A 17,237-nucleotide genomic window follows, 5' to 3' on the forward strand; every position below is an offset into this window, starting at 1 on the left:
TGGGTAGAGCTGGAGTGGGGGTGCGCGGTGAGGACCTTCTCCCTCCATCTTCCCTCTTTTTCAAATTCTGCTGGGCTGGAAGGTACCAGCGATCTGCTTCCTCTTCTTTTTTTTTTTTTTTTTTTTAGATGGAGTCTCGTTGTCGCCCAGGCTGGAGTGCAGTGGTGCGATCTCAGCTCACTGCGACCTCTGCCTCCCAGGTTCAAGCGATTCTCCTGCCTCAGCCTCCTGAATAGACTACATGTGCATGCCATCACACCCAGCTAATTTTTTTGTATTTTTAGTAGAGACAGGTTTCACCGTGTTAGCCAGGATGGTCTCAATCTCCTGACCTCGTGATCCTGCCTCCTTGGCCTCCCAAAGTGCTGGGATTATAGGCGTGAGCAACTGCGCTCGGCCTTCTTCTTCCTTTTGACCACAGACATCCCTGTTGATATTTTCTCCTCACTGTACAAGCCTCAGAGTTCAGCCTCAATAGTGAAAGGGATATTTATCTTTTTTTTTTGAGACAGAATCTTGCACTGTCACCCATGCTGGAGTGTAGTGACCCGATTTCAGCTCACTGCAACCTCTGCCTCCCAGGCTCATGAGATTCTCCAGCCTCAGCCTCTCCAGTAGCTAGGATTACAAGCGCGTGCTGCCACATCCAGCTAATTTTTGTCTGTTTACTAAAGACGAGGTTTCACCATGTTGGCCAGGCTAGTCTTGAACTCCTGACCTCAGGTGATCCACCCACCTTGGCCTCCCAAAGTGCTAGGATTACAGGCATGAGTGTCCTTTCTTTTATAAACTTGTGACTATCCTAATCTCCCCTGAGAAAATAGCAGGAAAGGTCACATACGAGAGAGAGCACAGCAATGCGAATTCAAAATGTCATCCTTGTCTGCATATGGGTTGACTGCCAGGCTTCTCGGGAGAGGGCATGAGTGGCGTGGTGGTCCTTGGCTCTCTAAGAACTTATCCTTGCCTCTCCCTTTACACCTGTTGCCCGGGCTCATTCCTCGTGCTCCAGCCCCACTCCTGTCTTTCTGATCCTTAGACCATATCAGTCATGCCTATGTTTGGATCTTTCCGGTCAGCTCTTCCCTTTGCTTCAGCTTCTCCTCTAGTTGCGTCTCAGCTGAGTTTCTTCTCAGCCATTCGTTTATTCAACGGCTTTTAAATTGGGTCATTACAATTATTAGGCGCAATGCTGGGCACTGACAGTTGCGTGGTGAGCAAGAGGAGCTCATGGTTTAAAGAAGGGAGACCCCGGCCATCCCCTGGATGGGTGCGAATGTTCCCCAGTGCCAGGAAGGAGCGGGAGGGTGCATTGAGAGCTCGTGAGATGGATCTGATGGAGTCTAGGGAGTAGCAGATGCTTTCCTGAGGAAGTGAGGATGAAGCTGGGATCTGAAGGTGGAAGAGGAGGCAGAGTGATCTAATTTGAGGCCAGGCTCTGTCTTATCCATGGCTAAGTCCAATTGATTTTGCCTTCTCAATATCTCAAATCTATCCACTTGTCTCCCTCCAGCGAAACCCCACTGACCCCACTGACTGAGTCTGAGGGACATCTTCAGGTTTCACCAGTTACTTGAAGCAGCGTTTGGTGGCCCCTTTCCCTCCGCTTTCCTGATGCGCACCCTCTGGTTTTCTTCCTGCTTCTTAGATCCGTCCCTCCTGAATCCCATGTGATATTGCCCCCCATCTACCTATAACCAGTTGTGAAGTCGCAGAGTTCCTCCAGGTCCAGCCCAGGCCGCTCACTTTCTCTCCAGGCGAGTAGGAAATTCTGTCCATGCTGTGGCCTCAGCTATTGCATACACAGAGATGGCCTACAGCTTTAATCACTCAGGCATCTCCTCTGCACCATAGCTGTTTACTTAACATTTCCTCTAAGTGGAAATGTTAACAGCTTGATATGTGTCTAAAATAAAACTCATGATCTTTCCCTCTAACCCTGTTCCCTTCCAGAATTCCTGGTGTCAGTGAATAGCCCACCATCCTGTTACACAAGCCAGAGATCTTGAGTCATCTTTGATGCCTTCTTCTCTATCACTCCCATATCCAATCAGTCATTGAGTTCTGGAGATTTGACTTTCTAAATAAATATCTCTCAAGTTCACCTACTCTTCTCCCTCATCCACCACCACCAGCTTAGTCCAAGTCACCGTCAATTTTTGCTTTGTCGCCCAGGCTGGAGTGCAGTGGCACAATCTCGGTTCACTACAACATCCGACTCCCGGGTTCAAGCAATTCTCCTGCCTCAGCCCCCTGAGTAGCTGGGATTACAGGCACGCGCCATCATGCCCGGCTAATTTTTTTTTTTTTTTTTGAGACGGAGTCTTGCTCTGTCGCCCAGGCTGGAGTGCAGTGGCCGGATCTCGGCTCACTGCAAGCTCCGCCTCCCGGGTTCACGCCATTCTCCTGCCTCAGCCTCCCGAGCAGCTGGGACCACAGGCGCCCACCACCATGCCCGGCTAGTTTTTTGTATTTTTTAGTAGAGACGGGGTTTCACCGTGTTAGCCAGGATGGTCTCCATCTCCTGACCTCGTGATCCACCCGTCCCGGCCTCCCAAAGTGCTGGGATTACAGGCTTGAGCCACAGCACCCGGACTAATTTTTGTATTTTTAGTAGAGACAGGGTTTCACCATGTTAGCCAGGATGTTCTCGATCTCCTGACCTCATGATCCACCCGCTTCAGCCTCACAAAGTTCTAGGATTACAGGTGTGAGCCACCACCCCCAGCCTCAGATTGGGCTTTTTGAATCATCACATCACATCACATCATACCACACCACATCACATCACATCACATCATCTACTTCAAATCTTAAAATCCTTCCGTGGCTTTTTAATTCCTCTTAGGAGGAAGAAAGGAATCTTCCATAATGTCTGCAAGGCCCTGCCTGATCTCACACTCTCTCCTTATTGCTTCCACTGAAGTCTTCTGTGGAATTTGAGGGGCACTGGCCTCCTTGCTTGGACTTGGGAAACCCAATAACACATTTACGACCATCTCTCAGGGTGACAGTGATTCTGTAGATGGCTACTCCTATCTGTCTTATGTTGATCTTTCTTAGCTTCAGTTAAAGAGAGGGTCTTGTCTGTTAGTCCTCAGAATGTATTCTCCTTGGAGCTGTATTAGTCAGGATTCTCTGGAGCGAAGAACTAATAGGCTAGATGTATATACGAAGGGGAGTTTATTAAGGAGTACTGACTCACACGATCACAAGGTGAAGTCCCACAACAGGCCATCTGCAAGCTGAGGAGCAAGGAAGCCAGTCCAGGTCCCAAAACCTCAAAAGTAGGGAAGCTGACAGTGCAGCCTTCAGTCTGGCCGAAGGCTGAAGAGCCCCTGGCAGACCACTGGTGTCCAAAAGCTGAAGAACTTGGAGTCTGATGTCGAGGGCAGGAAGCATCCAGCATGGGAGAAAAATGAAGGCCAGAAGACTCAGCAAGTCTGCTCATTCTACTTTCTTCTGCCTGCTTTGTTCTAGCCATGCTGGCAGCTGATTAGATGGTGCCCACCCAGATTGGGGGTGGGTCTGCCTCTCCCAGTTCACTGACTCAAATGTTAATCTCTTTTGGCAACACCCTCACAGACACACCCAGGAACAATACTTGGCATCCTTCAATCCAATCGAGTTGACACTCAGTATTAGCTATCACAGAGCCCAAGACCCCTCTACATACCTATCACACGCTATGTGGTTCTTGTTAATGGATATTATTTGTGAATGAAAGAATGAACTATCTTTAAAATGTAGATTTTTCCTGTGTGTGTATATGTGTGTGTTTTGTTTTGTTGTTGTTGTTGTTGTTATTGTTGAGACAAAGTCTCCCTCTGTTGCCCAGGCTGGAGTGCTGTGGTGGGATTGCAGCTCATTGAATCCTCCACCTTTCAGGTTCAAGTGATTCTCCTGCCCCAGCCTCCAGAGTAGCTGGGACTGCAGGTGCGCACCACTACACCTGGTTAATTTTTGTATTTTTCATAGAGATGAGGTTTCATCATTTTGGCCAAGCTGTTCTCAAACTCCTGACCTCAAACGATCTGCCCGCCTCGGCCTCCCAAAGTGTTGGGATTACAGGTGTGAGCCACCGCTCCTGGCCTAAAATGTAGATTTTCCTGGTTCCCCCTTGATTATGAGACTGTGATCCAGAATATTCACAGGGAATCACTCTTAAGAACACTTGCAGTGTCTCTACAGATTTCTTTGTTTTCCCATTGTAGCCATGGAAATAAAGAAACCTTCTCTTGCCGGGGAATCAAGCTGGCTGTGGACTGGTTCAGGGACAGAGGACACACCTACATCAAAGTTTTTGTTCCATCCTGGAGGAAGGACCCACCAAGAGCTGACACCCCTATCAGAGGTATGCTGGTGCAGATGTATGCCCAAGAGGTACTAGACAAGTGTCCTTGGTGCACTTCTAACATCAATAGTCATATATCTACTTAGTTGTTTGTTTAATGATGTTTGTCTTCCTCACTGTGCTATAAGCTCCATGAAGGCACTGATTATGACTGTTCAATGCCATAGCCCCAGCACCTAGTACCTAGCACCTAGCGTTAACACCTGGTATTCAATAAGTAGTTCAAAATTAGATGTTCATTAAGCAGTTGTTGAGTAGACGAATGAACAAGTTACTCTTTTGGTGTGTTAAGTTATCAAAATAATTGTGCCTGACACCTTTTAATACCTGAAGAGACACTGGATCTGTATTCCACTCCTAATAGTTTATAGCATTTGAAAGAGACATTTATTTGGTCAGGTAATATTTATTTACTGAATACCTCATCTAATCTCTTTATTTAAAAAGAAGAAGAAAACTGAGACCCAGGGAATTCTTCTTATTTTTTGAGACCGAATCTTGCCCTGTCGCCAAACTGGAGTACAGTGGCACGATCTTGGCTCACTGCAACCTCCTCCTCCCGGGTTCAAGTGATTCTCCTGCCTCAGCCTTCTGAGTAGCTGGGATTACAGGCATGTGCCACCACACCCAACTAATTTTTATATTTTTAGTAGAGATAGGGTTTCACCATGTTGGCCATGCCAACTCTTGACTTCGTGATCTGCCCTCCTCAAAATCCCAAAGTGCTGGGATTACAGGCAAGAGTCACCTCACCCAGGCTCTTCATTTTTGATTCTTCAATCAGCTAGGAATATTTTAAGCTAAAATATTAGAATACTGCGGTTTTATTATTTATTTATTTAGTTTTGAGATGAAGTCTCATTATGGCTCATTGCAGACTTGCTCTCCCCTGGCTCAGGAGATCCTCCTACCTTAGCCTTTTCAGTAGCTGGGACTATAGGTGTCCATCACCACACCCAGCTGGTTCCTTCCTTCCTTCCCTCCTCCCTCTCTCTCTCCCTCCCTCCCTCCCTCCCTCCCTCCCTTCTTTCTTTCTTTCTTTCTTTCTTTCTTTCTTTCTTTCTTTCTTTCTTTCTTTCTTTCTTTTCTTTCTCTCCTTCTTTCTGCATGGAGTTTCACTCTTGTCACCCCGGCCAAAGTATAATGGCACGATCTTGGCTCACTGCAACCTCTGCCTCTCAGGTTCAAGCGATTCTCCTGCTTCAGCCTCCCAGGTAGCTGGGACTGTAGGCACACGCCACCACACCCAGCTACTTTTTGTATTTTTATTAGAGATGGGGTTTCACCATGTTGGCTGGTCTTGAACTCCTGACCTCAGGTGATCCACCCTCCTCTGCCTCCCAAAGTGCTGGGATTACACGTGTGAGCCACCACACCTGGCCCTAGCTAGTTTTTGTTTTTTGTAGAGAGGGTGTTTTGCCATGTTGCTCAGGCTGGTCTTTAACTTCTGGGCCCAAGCAATCCCTCTGCCTCGGCCTCCTAAAGTGCTAGAATTACAAGCATGAGCCACTAGGCACGGTCAGAACACTGTGGTTTAAACAAACAGGGTCTTGTTTGTTGTTTGGCTTCTTAAACAGGTTGAGTATCCCTTATCTGAAATACTTGGGACCAGAAGAGTTTTGAATTCCTGAATATTTTCATTATGCTTACTGGCTCAGCATTCCTAATCCAAAAATCCCAGATCCCAAATGCTCCAGTGAGTGTTTCCTTTGAAAATCATGTTGGTCAGATTTTTGGATTAGGGTGCTCACCTGTGAGAAGAGATCAGATGCAAAGCTCTTTATTATTATGATCAAGTGTTACATACTGTACATAATTGTACGTGCTAGACTTTTGCACAACTGGCAGCACAGTAGAGTGTTTCCACCAGCATCACCTCAGACACATGAGTCACGTGTCACACTACAGGGTTAGGATGGCTATGATGATAGGAATTTTTCAACTCTGTTATAGTCTTATGGGACCACTGTCACACACATGGCCTGAAACATTGTTATGCAGCACATGACTGTGTATCTGTGCAATTGCCATGGGTTTTCTCTCCTAGTATAATAACTTCTCCCTGAATGACAGTGTGGACCATTTGTGTTGACTGGCAGTTTTCACTTTAGTATACCTGGCATGGAGTAGGCAGGCAGCCTGGCGCCTCTGCCCACCACTTATTTCAATGGCAGGATGATGATGGTTTTATGGTTTTATTCTAGGAGGTCAACAGCAACAATGGGAGGCTTCCTCCTTCCTAGTTGTATCTTCATTTTGTTTATCGGGATGGGGATGGGAAATGAGTGGAGGTCCATGCTCCTGGGAGCAGCTGCCAGGGAGTAGCTCAGCTCACCTGTTAGTCATCCCGACTTTGCCAACGTCCACTCCATCTCCACCACTGGGAGTGCTCCAAGGCTGCAGGGAAATGGCTCTCACCTCCACTCCAGCCTTCTGCGCACATTCTGGGCTGTGGTTCCCTTCATGCCCCAATCAATAAGATCCTCTCTGCTTTCTGTCTTCCTAAAATATGTCAAAATCCGGGGTTTGCTGCTGTCCCCAGACCTACTTTTAACATGATTACAGCTCTCCCCCACCTTTCATTACGTTGAAACTATGAGAAGGAGGGAATAAAATACTTGTGTTCAGTTCTCTGTCATAAACTTGTTGTCCTGAATTATTCTTTATGGTCTGAATATGAAGAATGGTGAATTTCAACAGTAGTGTAATACTTAAATATAATGTAGGAAAAAGTAGAGAAATTCCTTTGGGGTAGGGAAGGAATTTTTATTTTTTATTTTATTTATTTATTTATTTATTTTTATTATACTTCAAGTTCTAGGGTACACGTGCATAACGTGCAGGTTTGTTACATATGTATACTTGTGCCATGTTGGTGTGCTGCACCCATCAACTCGTCACACCCATCAATTCATCATTTATATCATGTATAACTCCCCAGTGCAATCCCTCCCCACTCCCCATGATAGGCCCCAGTGTGTGATCTTCCCTTCCAAGTCCAAGTGATCTTATTGTTCAGTTCCCACCTATGAGTGAGAACATGCGGTGTTTGGTTTCTCTTCTTGTGATAGTTTGCTAAGAATGATGGTTTCCAGCTGCATCCATGTCCCTACAAAGGATGCAAACTCATCCTTTTTTATGGCTGCATAGTATTCCATGGTGTATATGTACCACATTTTCTTAATCCAGTCTGTCACAGATGGACATTGGGTTGATTCCAAGTCTTTGCTATTGTGAATAGTGCCACAATAAACATACGTGTGCATGTGTCTTTGTAGTAGAATAATTTATAATCCTTTGGGTATATACCCAGTAGTGGGATGGCTGGGTCATATGGTACATCTAGTTCTAGATCCTTGAGGAATCGCCATACTGTTTTCCATAATGGTTGAACTAGTTTACAATCCCAGCAGCAGTGTAAAAGTGTTCCTATTTCTCCACATCCTCTCCAGCACCTGTTGTTTCCTGACTTTTTAATGATTGCCATTCTAACTGGTGTGAGATGGTATCTCATTGTGGTTTTGATTTGCATTTCTCTGATGGCGAGTGATGATGAGCATTTTTTCATGTGTCTGTTGGCTGTATGAATGTCTTCTTTTGAGAAATGTCTGTTCATATCCTTTGCCCACTTTTTGATGGGGTTGTTTGTTTTTTTCTTGTATATTTGTTTGAGTTCTTTGTAGATTCTGGATATTAGCCCTTGTCAGATGAGTAGATTGCAAAAATTTTCTCCCATTCTGTAGGTTGCCTGTTCACTCTGATGGTAGTTTCTTTTGCTGTGCAGAAGCTCTTTAGTTTAATGAGATCCCATTTGTCAATTTTGGCTTTTGCTGCCGTTGCTTTTGGTGTTTTAGACATGAAGTCCTTGCCCATGCCTATGTCCTGAATGGTACTACCTAGTTTCTTCTAGGGTTTTTATGGTATTAGGTCTAACATTTAAGTCTCTAATCCATCTTGAATTAATTTTCACATAAGGAGTAAGGAAAGGATCCAGTTTCAGCTTTCTACTTATGGCTAGCCAATTCCCAGCACCATTTATTAAATAGGGAATCCTTTCCCCATTTCTTGTTTCTCTCAGGTTTGTCAAAGATCAGATGGCTGTAGATGTGTGGTATTATTTCTGAGGACTCTGTTCTGTTCCATTGGTCTATATCTCTGTTTTGGTACCAGTACCATGCTGTTTTGGTTACTGTAGCCTTGTAGTATAGTTTGAAGTCAGGTAGCGTGATGCCTCCAGCTTTGTTCTTTTGACTTAGGATTGTCTTGGCAATGTGGTCTCTTTTTGGTTCCATATGAACTTTAAAGCCGTTTTTTCCAGTTCTGTGAAGAAACTCATTGGTAGCTTGATGGCATTGAATCTATAAATAACCTTGGGCAGTATGGCCATTTTCACGATATTGATTCTTCCTATCCATGAACATGGTATGTTCTTCCATTTGTTAGTGTCCTCTTTTATTTCACTGAGCAGTGGTTTGTAGTTCTCCTTGAAGAGGTCCTTGACATCCCTTGTAAGCTGGATTCCTAGGTATTTTATTCTCTTTGAAGCAATTGTGAATGGAAGTTCATTCATGATTTGGCTCTCTGTTTGTCTGTTACTGGTGTATAAGAATGCTTGTGATTTTTGCACATTAATTTTGTATCCTGAGACTTTGCTGAAGTTGCTTATCAGCTTAAGGAGATTTTGGGCTGAGACAATGGGGTTTTCTAAATATACAATCATGTCATCTGCAAACAGGGACAATTTGACTTCTTCTTTTCCTAACTGATACCCTTGATTTCTTTCTCTTGCCTGATTGCCCTAGCCAGAACTTCCAACACTATGTTGAATAGGAGTGGTGAGAGAGGGCATCCCTGTCTTGTGCCAGCTTTCAAAGGGAATTTTTCCAGTTTTTGCCCATTCAGTATGATATTGGCTGTGGGTTTGTCATAAATAGCTCTTATTATTTTGAGGTACGTTCCATCAATACCAAATGTATTGAGCGTTTTTAGCATGAAGGGCTGTTGAATTTTGTCAAAAGTCTTTTCTGCATCTATTGAGATAATCATGTGGTTCTTGTTCTTGGGTCTGTTTATATGCTGGATTACGTTTATGATTTGTGAATGTTGAACCAGCCTTGCATCCCAGGGATGAAGCCCACTTGATCATGGTGGATAAGCTTTTTGGTGTGCTGCTGAATCCGTTTGCCAGTATTTTATTGAGGATTTTTGCATCGATGTTCATCAGGGATATTGGTCTAAAATTCTCTTTTTTGTGTTTGTCTCTGCCAGGCTTTGGTATCAGGATGATGTTGGCCTCATAAAATGAGTTAGGGAGGATTCCCTCTTTTTCTATTGATTGGAATAGTTTCAGAAGGAATGGTACCAGCTCCTCCTTGTACCTCTGGTAGAATTCAGCTGTGAATCCATCTGGTCCTGGACTTTTTTTGGTGGGTAGGCTATTGATTGTTGCCTCAATTTCAGAGCCTGCTATTGGTCTATTCAGGGATTCAACTTCTTCCTGGTTTAGTCTTGGGAGAGTGTAAGTGTCCAGGAAATTATCCATTTCTTCTAGATTTTCTAGTGATTTGCGTAGAGGTGTTTAGTATTCTCTGATGGTAGTTTGTATTTCTGTGGGGTGGGTGGTGATATCCCCTTTATCATTTTTATTGCATCTATTTGATTCCTCTCTCTTTTCTTCTTTATTAGTCTTGCTAGTGGTCTGTCAATTTTGTTGATCTTTTCAAAAAACCAACTCCTGGATTCATTGATTTTTTGAGGGATTTTGTGTCTCTATCTCCTTCAGTTCTGCTCTGATCTTAGTCATTTCTTGCCTTCTGCTAGCTTTTGAATGTGTTTGCTCTTGCCTCTGTAGTTCTTTTAATTGTGATGTTAGAGTGTCATTTTAGATCTTTCCTCCTGCTTCTCTTGTGGGCATTTAGTGCTATAAATTTCCCTCTGCACACTGCTTTAAATGTGTCCCAGAGATTCTGGTATGTTGTATCTTTGTTCTCATTGGTTTCAAAGAACATCTTTATTTCTGCTTTCATTTCGTTATGTACCCAGTAGTCATTCAGGAGCAGGTGTTCAGTTTCCATGTAGTTGAGTGGTTTTGATTGAGTTTCTTAGTCCTGAGTTCTAGTTTGATTGCACTGTGGTCTGAGACAGAGTTTGTTATAATTTCTGTTCTTTTACATTTGCTGAGGAGTGCTTTACTTCCAACTATGTGGTCAATTTTGGAATAAGTGTGATGTGGTGCTGAGAAGAATGTATATTCTGTTGATTTAGGGTGGAGAGTTCTATAGATGTCTTAATAGACATTAGGTCCGCTTGGTGCAGAGATGAGTTCAATTCCTGGATATCCTTGTTAACTTTCTGTCTCGTTGATCTGTCTAATGTTGACAGTGGAGTGTTGAAGTCTCCCATTATTATTGTATGGGAGTCTAAGTCTCTTTGTAAGTCTCTAAGGACTTGCTTTATGAATCTGGGTGCTCCTGTATTGGGTGCATATATATTTAGGATAGTTAGCTCTTCCTGTTGAATTGATCCCTTTACCATTATGTAATGGCCTTCTTTGTCTCTTTTGATCTTTGATGGTTTAAAGTCTGTTTTATCAGAGACTAGGATTGCAACCCCTGCTTTTTTTGTTCTCCATTTGCTTGGTAGATCTTCCTCCATCCCTTTATTTTGAGCCTATGTATGTCTCTGCATGTGAGATGGGTCTCCTGAATACAGAAGACTGATGGGTCTTGACTCTTTATCCAGTTTGCCAGTCTGTGTCTTTTAATTGGAGCATTTAGTCCATTACATTTAAGGTTAATATTGTTATGTGTGAACTTGATCCTGTCATTATGATATTAACTGGTTATTTTGCTCGTTAGTTGATGCAGTTTCTTCCTAGCCTCGATGGTCTTTACATTTTGGCATGTTTTTGCAATGGCTGGTACCGATTGTTCCTTTCCATGTTTAGGGCTTCCTTCAGGGTCTCTTGTAAGGCAGGCCTGGTGGTGACAAAATCTCTAAGCATTTGCTTATCTGTAAAGGATTTTATTTCTCCTTCACTTATGAAACTTAGTTTGGCTGGATATGAAATTCTGGGTTTCAAATTCTTTTCTTTAAGAATGTTGAATATTGGACCCCACTCTCTTCTGGCTTGTAGAGTTTCTGCCGAGAGATCTGCTGTTAGTCTGATGGGCTTCCCTTTGTGGGTAACCCGACCTTTCTCTCTGGCTGCCCTTAAGATTTTTTCCTTCATTTCAACTTTGGTGAATCTGGCAATTATGTGTCTTGGAGTTGCTCTTCTGGAGGAGTATCTTTGTGGTGTTCTCTGTATTTCCTGAATTTGAATGTTGGCCTGCCCTACTAGGTTGGGGAAGTTCTCCTGGATGATATCCTGAAGAGTGTTTTCCAACTTGGTTCCATTTTCCCCGTCACTTTCAGGCACCCCAATCAGAAGTAGATTTGGTCTTTTTACATAATCCCATACTTCTTGCTGGCTTTGTTCATTTCTTTTTCTTCTTTTTTCTTTTGGTTTCTCTTCTCGCTTCATTTCATTCATTTGATCCTCAATCGCTGATACTCTTTCTTCCAGTTGATTGAGTCGGTTACTGAAGCTTGTGCATTGTCACGTATTTCTCGTGTCATGGTTTTCATCTCTGTCATTTCGTTTATGACCTTCTCTGCATTAATTAGTCTAGCTGTCAATTCTTCCACTGTTTTTCAAGATTTTAGTTTCTTTGCGCTGGGTACGTAATTCTCCTTTAGCTCTGAGAAGTTTGATGGACTGAAGCCTTCTTCTCTCATCTCGTCAAAGTCATTCTCTGACCAGCTTTGATCCGTTGCTGGCGATGGGCTGCGCTCCTTTGCAGGGGGAGATGCGCTCTTATTTTTTGAATTTCCAGCTTTTCTGCCCTGCTTCTTCCCCATCTTTGTGGTTTTATCTGTCTCTGGTCTTTGATGATGGTGACGTACTGATGGGGTTTTGGTATAGGTGTCCTTCCTGTTTGATAGTTTTCCTTCTGACAGTCAGGACCCTCAGCTGTAGGTCTGTTGGAGATTGCTTGAGGTCCACTCCAGACCCTGTTTGCCTGGGTATCAGCAGCAGAGGTTGCAGAAGATAGAATATTGCTGAACAGCGAGTGTACCTGTCTGATTCTTCTTTGGAAGCTTCCTCTCAGGGGTGTACTCCACCCTGTGAGGTGTGGGGTGTCAGACTGCCCCTAGTGGGGGATGTCTCCCAGTTAGGCTACTCAGGGGTTAGGGACCCACTTGAGCAGGCAGTCTGTCCGTTCTCAGATCTCAACCTCCGTGTTGGGAGATCCACTGCTCTCTTCAAAGCTGTCAGACAGAGTCGTTCGCATCTGCACAGCCCTGCTGCTTCCTGTTGTTTTTTAGCTGTGCCCTGTCCCCAGAGGTGGAGTCTACAGAGACAGGCAGGGTTTCCTTGAGCTGCTGTGAGCTCCACCCAGTTCGAGCTTCCCAGCGGCTTTGTTTACCTACTTAAGCCTCAGCAATGGCGGGCGCTCCTCCCCTAGCCTCGCTGCTCCTTGTGGTTAGATCGCCGCAGACTGCTGTGTTAGCAATGAGGGAGGCTCCGTGGGCGTGGGACCCTCCCGGCCAGGTGTGGGATATATTCTCCTGGTGTGCCTGTTTGCTTAAAGCGCAGTATTGGGGTGGGAGTTACCTGATTTTCCAGGTGTTGTGTGTCTCAGTTCCCCTGGCTAGGAAAAGGGATTCCCTTCCCCCTTGCGCTTCCCAGGTGAGGCGATGCCTCGCCCTGCTTCAGCTCTCGCTGGTCCGGCTGCAGCAGCTGACCAGCACCGATTGTCCGGCACTCCCCAGTGAGATGACCCCAGTACCTCAGTTGAAAATGCAGAAATCACTGGTCTTCTGTGTCGCTCGCGCTGGGAGTTGGAGACTGGAGCTGTTCCTATGCGGCCATCTTGCTCCGCCCTCCTCAGGAATTTTTAAATAAGCCACAACAAGTGCAAACTTATGAGGAAAGATGAATAAATTTCACTATTTATTATGTATGATGTAATAAATGTAATACATACATGTATGTTAGGTATAATTTGACTACACGTGGCTAATTTTCTTTTTTTTTTTTTTACTTTTTGTAGAGACAAAGTTTCGCTATGCTGCCCAGGCTGGTCTTGAACTCCTGAGTTCAAGGGATCTTTCTGCCTCAGCTTCCCAAAGTGTTGAGATTACCCATGTGAACCACTGCACTCAGATGACTGCACTTTTAAGCTGCTAGGTGATTCTGACACTGCTGGCTTTAACCACAGTGGGAGAAACACCCAAAGAGGCCCACACAACCTATTGATGAAACAGCGAACAGGGAGAACAGTGGGAACTGAGGCGGCGCTGCAGGCGCAGTCCTATGCCCCGAGCACCCACTCCCTACTGCCCTCTCAACCTATTAAGCTTTTATTCATTAATAGATACCACAAAAACAAAAAAGTGAAAAGATAAGCCTCACACTGGGGTGAGAGTGTGGGGGCGGGTTATACATCACACATTACTGATGAAGGATTACTGCCTAGGTCTAGAGAGAACTTCTCCAAATCAATGAGAAAAGACAATGAATCAACAGAAAGATGGGCTAAAGCATGAAGAAGCTGTTTACAGAAAAGGAAACATATATGGCCATATAAACATACAAACATATGAAAAGATGCTCAATATCATTAGCAACCAGAGAAATGCAAAATGAAACCACAATAGGAGGCCATTTTGTGCCCACCAGATTGGCAAAAATTCAAAAGCCTGAAAATGGCAAGTGTCAGCAAGGTTGTCTTATGTGCTGTGTTGGGTATGTAACTTGGCATCACCACTCTGGAAAACAATTTGGCATTACCTTGTAAAGTGCCTTCCATACCACTAATCCATATTCACCCTTGGAGATATACCCTGAAGAGGCTTTTGCCTCTTCTGTGCCAGGGACTTAGATGCAAGACTAACAGTGATGAACATATGACATAACCAAACCTCACAAACATAATGATGAACAAAAAAGACAAGCTGCTTAAGTATATGTATAGTATGATTCCATTTGTGTCAAGTCTACTGTGTAATCACACTGAAAATGGTCCTCAGCAGGGCATGTGACTTACACCTGTAATCCCAGCACTTTGGGAGGTTGAGGTGGGTGGATGCTTGAGTCTAGAAGTTTGAGACCAGCTTGGGCAACATGGCGAAACCCCATCTTTACAAAAAATACAAAAATTAGCTGAGCGTGATGGTGCATGCCTGCAGTCCTAGCTACATGGGAGGCTGAGGTAAGAGGATCACCTGAGCCTGGAGGGTAGAAGCAGCAGTGAGCCATGATCATGCTACTGCACTCCAGCCTGGATGACACAATGAGATCTTGTCAAAAAAAAAAAAAGAAAGAAAGAAAGAAAATGATTTTCATAATCTGCATTTTTAAAACTAAAAACAAGGAAATTATAAACACAGAGTTCTAAAACTAGGGTTATCCTAAGGGCTTAAGGGGAATGGAGAGGATTGCAGACTGAGGGGACAGAGGGGACTTCAAAACATGAGCCACCTCCTGTTTCTCAAAGGAGATGCTGGATATGTGGTGTCTTTATTTTTGTTCTTTGTGTCATGGCTGCATTATGCACCTTTTAAAAATCAGCCAACAGTGTCATATGGGAAAGGACTTAAACTTGAGGGACCGGAGTAATTCTTACGGGTCAAATGGATTTTTTTTTTTTTTCCTGCATGTCTCCAAAGGCAAAATTCAGATCAAACAGTTGGCCCTCCTGGGATGCAGATTTTAGCCTCTGATAAAAAAAAGGCCTTGTAATGTTTGTACCATCTGGTATATGTTTATCTCTTGAGTAGTTTTTGCAAGAACTCACACTCACTTGAGCTCAGTCCACTTACAGACACTCTGAGACCGGAAGAGGAGGCGTTGCTATCTTCATTTTATAGATATAAAACCGGACGGACATTAAACGGGGGTGAAGTACCCAGGAACTGGAGCCTAGCCCAGACTCCAGGCTGGATTCCTAGTCCTGGACGCTTTCTACGATGTTCTTGAGTCCCTGTATCTGTCAGAGATGGGGTGCTCCATCCCGAAGGTGTCCCAGGCAGATTCCTGTATGGTGGGAGAAGATGGACCTCTGGCTCCCAGCTAGGGGCCCATGCAGGGCTTTCCAGGTGGAGGCAAGGCTCCCCATCATGCTGAAGGCATCACCAAGGTCCGGGTTAATACAGGAGTGTCTTTCTCCAGGAGGCACTCCTCCTGTGCCTGCTACCATAGGGACATTGTGGCATGGATCCCTCAAAAAGACAAAGGCTGTGGCTGAACCCTTCCTTCTAAAGTGACTCTCCCTTGTAGAGTACCGCTTTCTGGACTCCTGTCATGACGTGGGCAGGACGGAAGCCACACGCCCGCTTCACCTGGGGCTTCAGTCAAATTCGGTGAAATTGAGTGAAAGGAGCGAACGCTATGGCGGGAAAAACTGATATTTTTTCCCCCCGCTCCCCTCAAAACCTCTCTGGCCCTCATTTGACCGGCCCAGGAAGCGGGTGGGGAGGCGGGTGGCCTCGCGTTGGGGGTGGTCCTCAGGGGCGGTGCCCTTGGGCCCTCACCCGCATCTCCGTCGCCCGCCCCTAGAGCAGCACGTGCTGGCGGAGCTGGAGCGGCAGGCGGTGCTGGTGTACACGCCATCCCGCAAGGTGCACGGCAAGCGCCTGGTCTGCTACGACGACCGCTACATCGTGAAGGTGGCCTACGAGCAGGACGGCGTCATCGTCTCCAACGACAACTACCGGGACCTGCAGAGCGAGAACCCCGAGTGGAAGTGGTTCATCGAGCAGAGGCTGCTCATGTTCTCCTTCGTCAACGACCGGTACGGCCGGCTGGGGTCCTGACACCCGGGCGGGCGGGGGTTTGGGGGCGGGGCAGTGGCCATGCCCGCCTCCAGGTGGCGGGGCTTGGGGTCATCCGGTCACTCAGCCCCACAGACAGAGCTCCCCCAGGTCCGCATTCTCAGCGGGCTGCTTTGCTCTGACCTTGCTGTTCCCAGGGCCACATCTGACACACTACAGAGAAGCCCAAGATGTGGGCCAAGCATGCAAGCATGCGCTTAGGGCACCACTAACTTAAAAAAACAGAATTGCATACTTCAGATTACTGAAATAGTCATCATGGAAAAGATCTATACTTTGTTGTATTGCCTTTCACTTATTTCAGGTTTTTGTCTTATTTTATTTTATTTTATTTTTTGAGATGGACTCTTGCTCTGTCACCCAGGCTAGAGTGGCTCAATCTTGGCTCACTGCAAACTCTGCCTCCGGCGTTCAAGCGATTCTCCTCCCTTAGCCTCCTGAATAGCTGGGATTACAGGCACGCACCATCACGCCTGGCTAATTTTTTGTATTTTTAGTAGAGATAGGGTTCACCATGTTAGCCAGATAGCCTCGATCTCCTGACCGCGTGATCTGTCCACCTTGGCTTCCCAAAATCCTGGGATTACAGGCGTGAGCCACTGCTTTTTTTTTTTTTTTTTTTTTTTTTTTAACAAAAGTTTTGAATTACATATGGGAGTGCGCAACAGATTTTTTTTTTTTTTTTTTGACAGGGCCTTGACTCTGTTGCCCAGGTTGGAGTGCAGTGGCATGATCACAGCTCACTGCAGCCTTGAACACCTGGGCTCAAGCGATCCTCCTGCCTCAGCCTCCTAAAGTGTTGAGATTTTAGGTGTGAGCCACTGAGACCCGCCCAGAATCTTTTCTTTTGGGCTGTAAAGATCTCCCCTTGCCTGGCCCTGACTCTGTCTCCATACCTCTGGGTTGAAATGTTCAAGAGAACCTGGCTGGTTCATGTAGCCCTGAAATAGGACCCTTGGGTCAGTTCATCCCAGACCAACTGGCTATGGCTGGAGGTGGAGAG

The 17,237-nt window shown here is 45.3% G+C and overlaps 1 protein-coding gene across 9 annotated transcripts in view; it reads left to right on the forward strand.

Annotated features, from left to right (window-relative positions):
* Positions 1 to 17,237, forward strand: part of ZC3H12D (zinc finger CCCH-type containing 12D) — a 42,720-nt gene that overhangs the window by 20,084 nt on the left and 5,399 nt on the right. For 5 of the 9 annotated variants that reach the window (XM_033235111.1, XM_033235110.1, XM_033235114.1 and 2 more), the window contains 2 exons: positions 4,215 to 4,354; positions 15,960 to 16,194. In XM_033235111.1, the coding sequence (XP_033091002.1) occupies positions 4,215 to 4,354; positions 15,960 to 16,194 (375 nt within the window). Of the gene's footprint in view, positions 1 to 2,756; positions 3,008 to 4,214; positions 4,355 to 15,959; positions 16,195 to 17,237 lie in introns of those variants that run through there. The other 4 variants (XM_033235115.1, XM_033235116.1, XM_033235117.1 and 1 more) reach the window with 2 other exon arrangements.

Source organism: Trachypithecus francoisi, unplaced genomic scaffold (assembly GCF_009764315.1).
Source record: "Trachypithecus francoisi isolate TF-2019V2 unplaced genomic scaffold, Tfra_2.0 Lachesis_group15, whole genome shotgun sequence".
NCBI lineage: Eukaryota > Metazoa > Chordata > Mammalia > Primates > Cercopithecidae > Trachypithecus > Trachypithecus francoisi.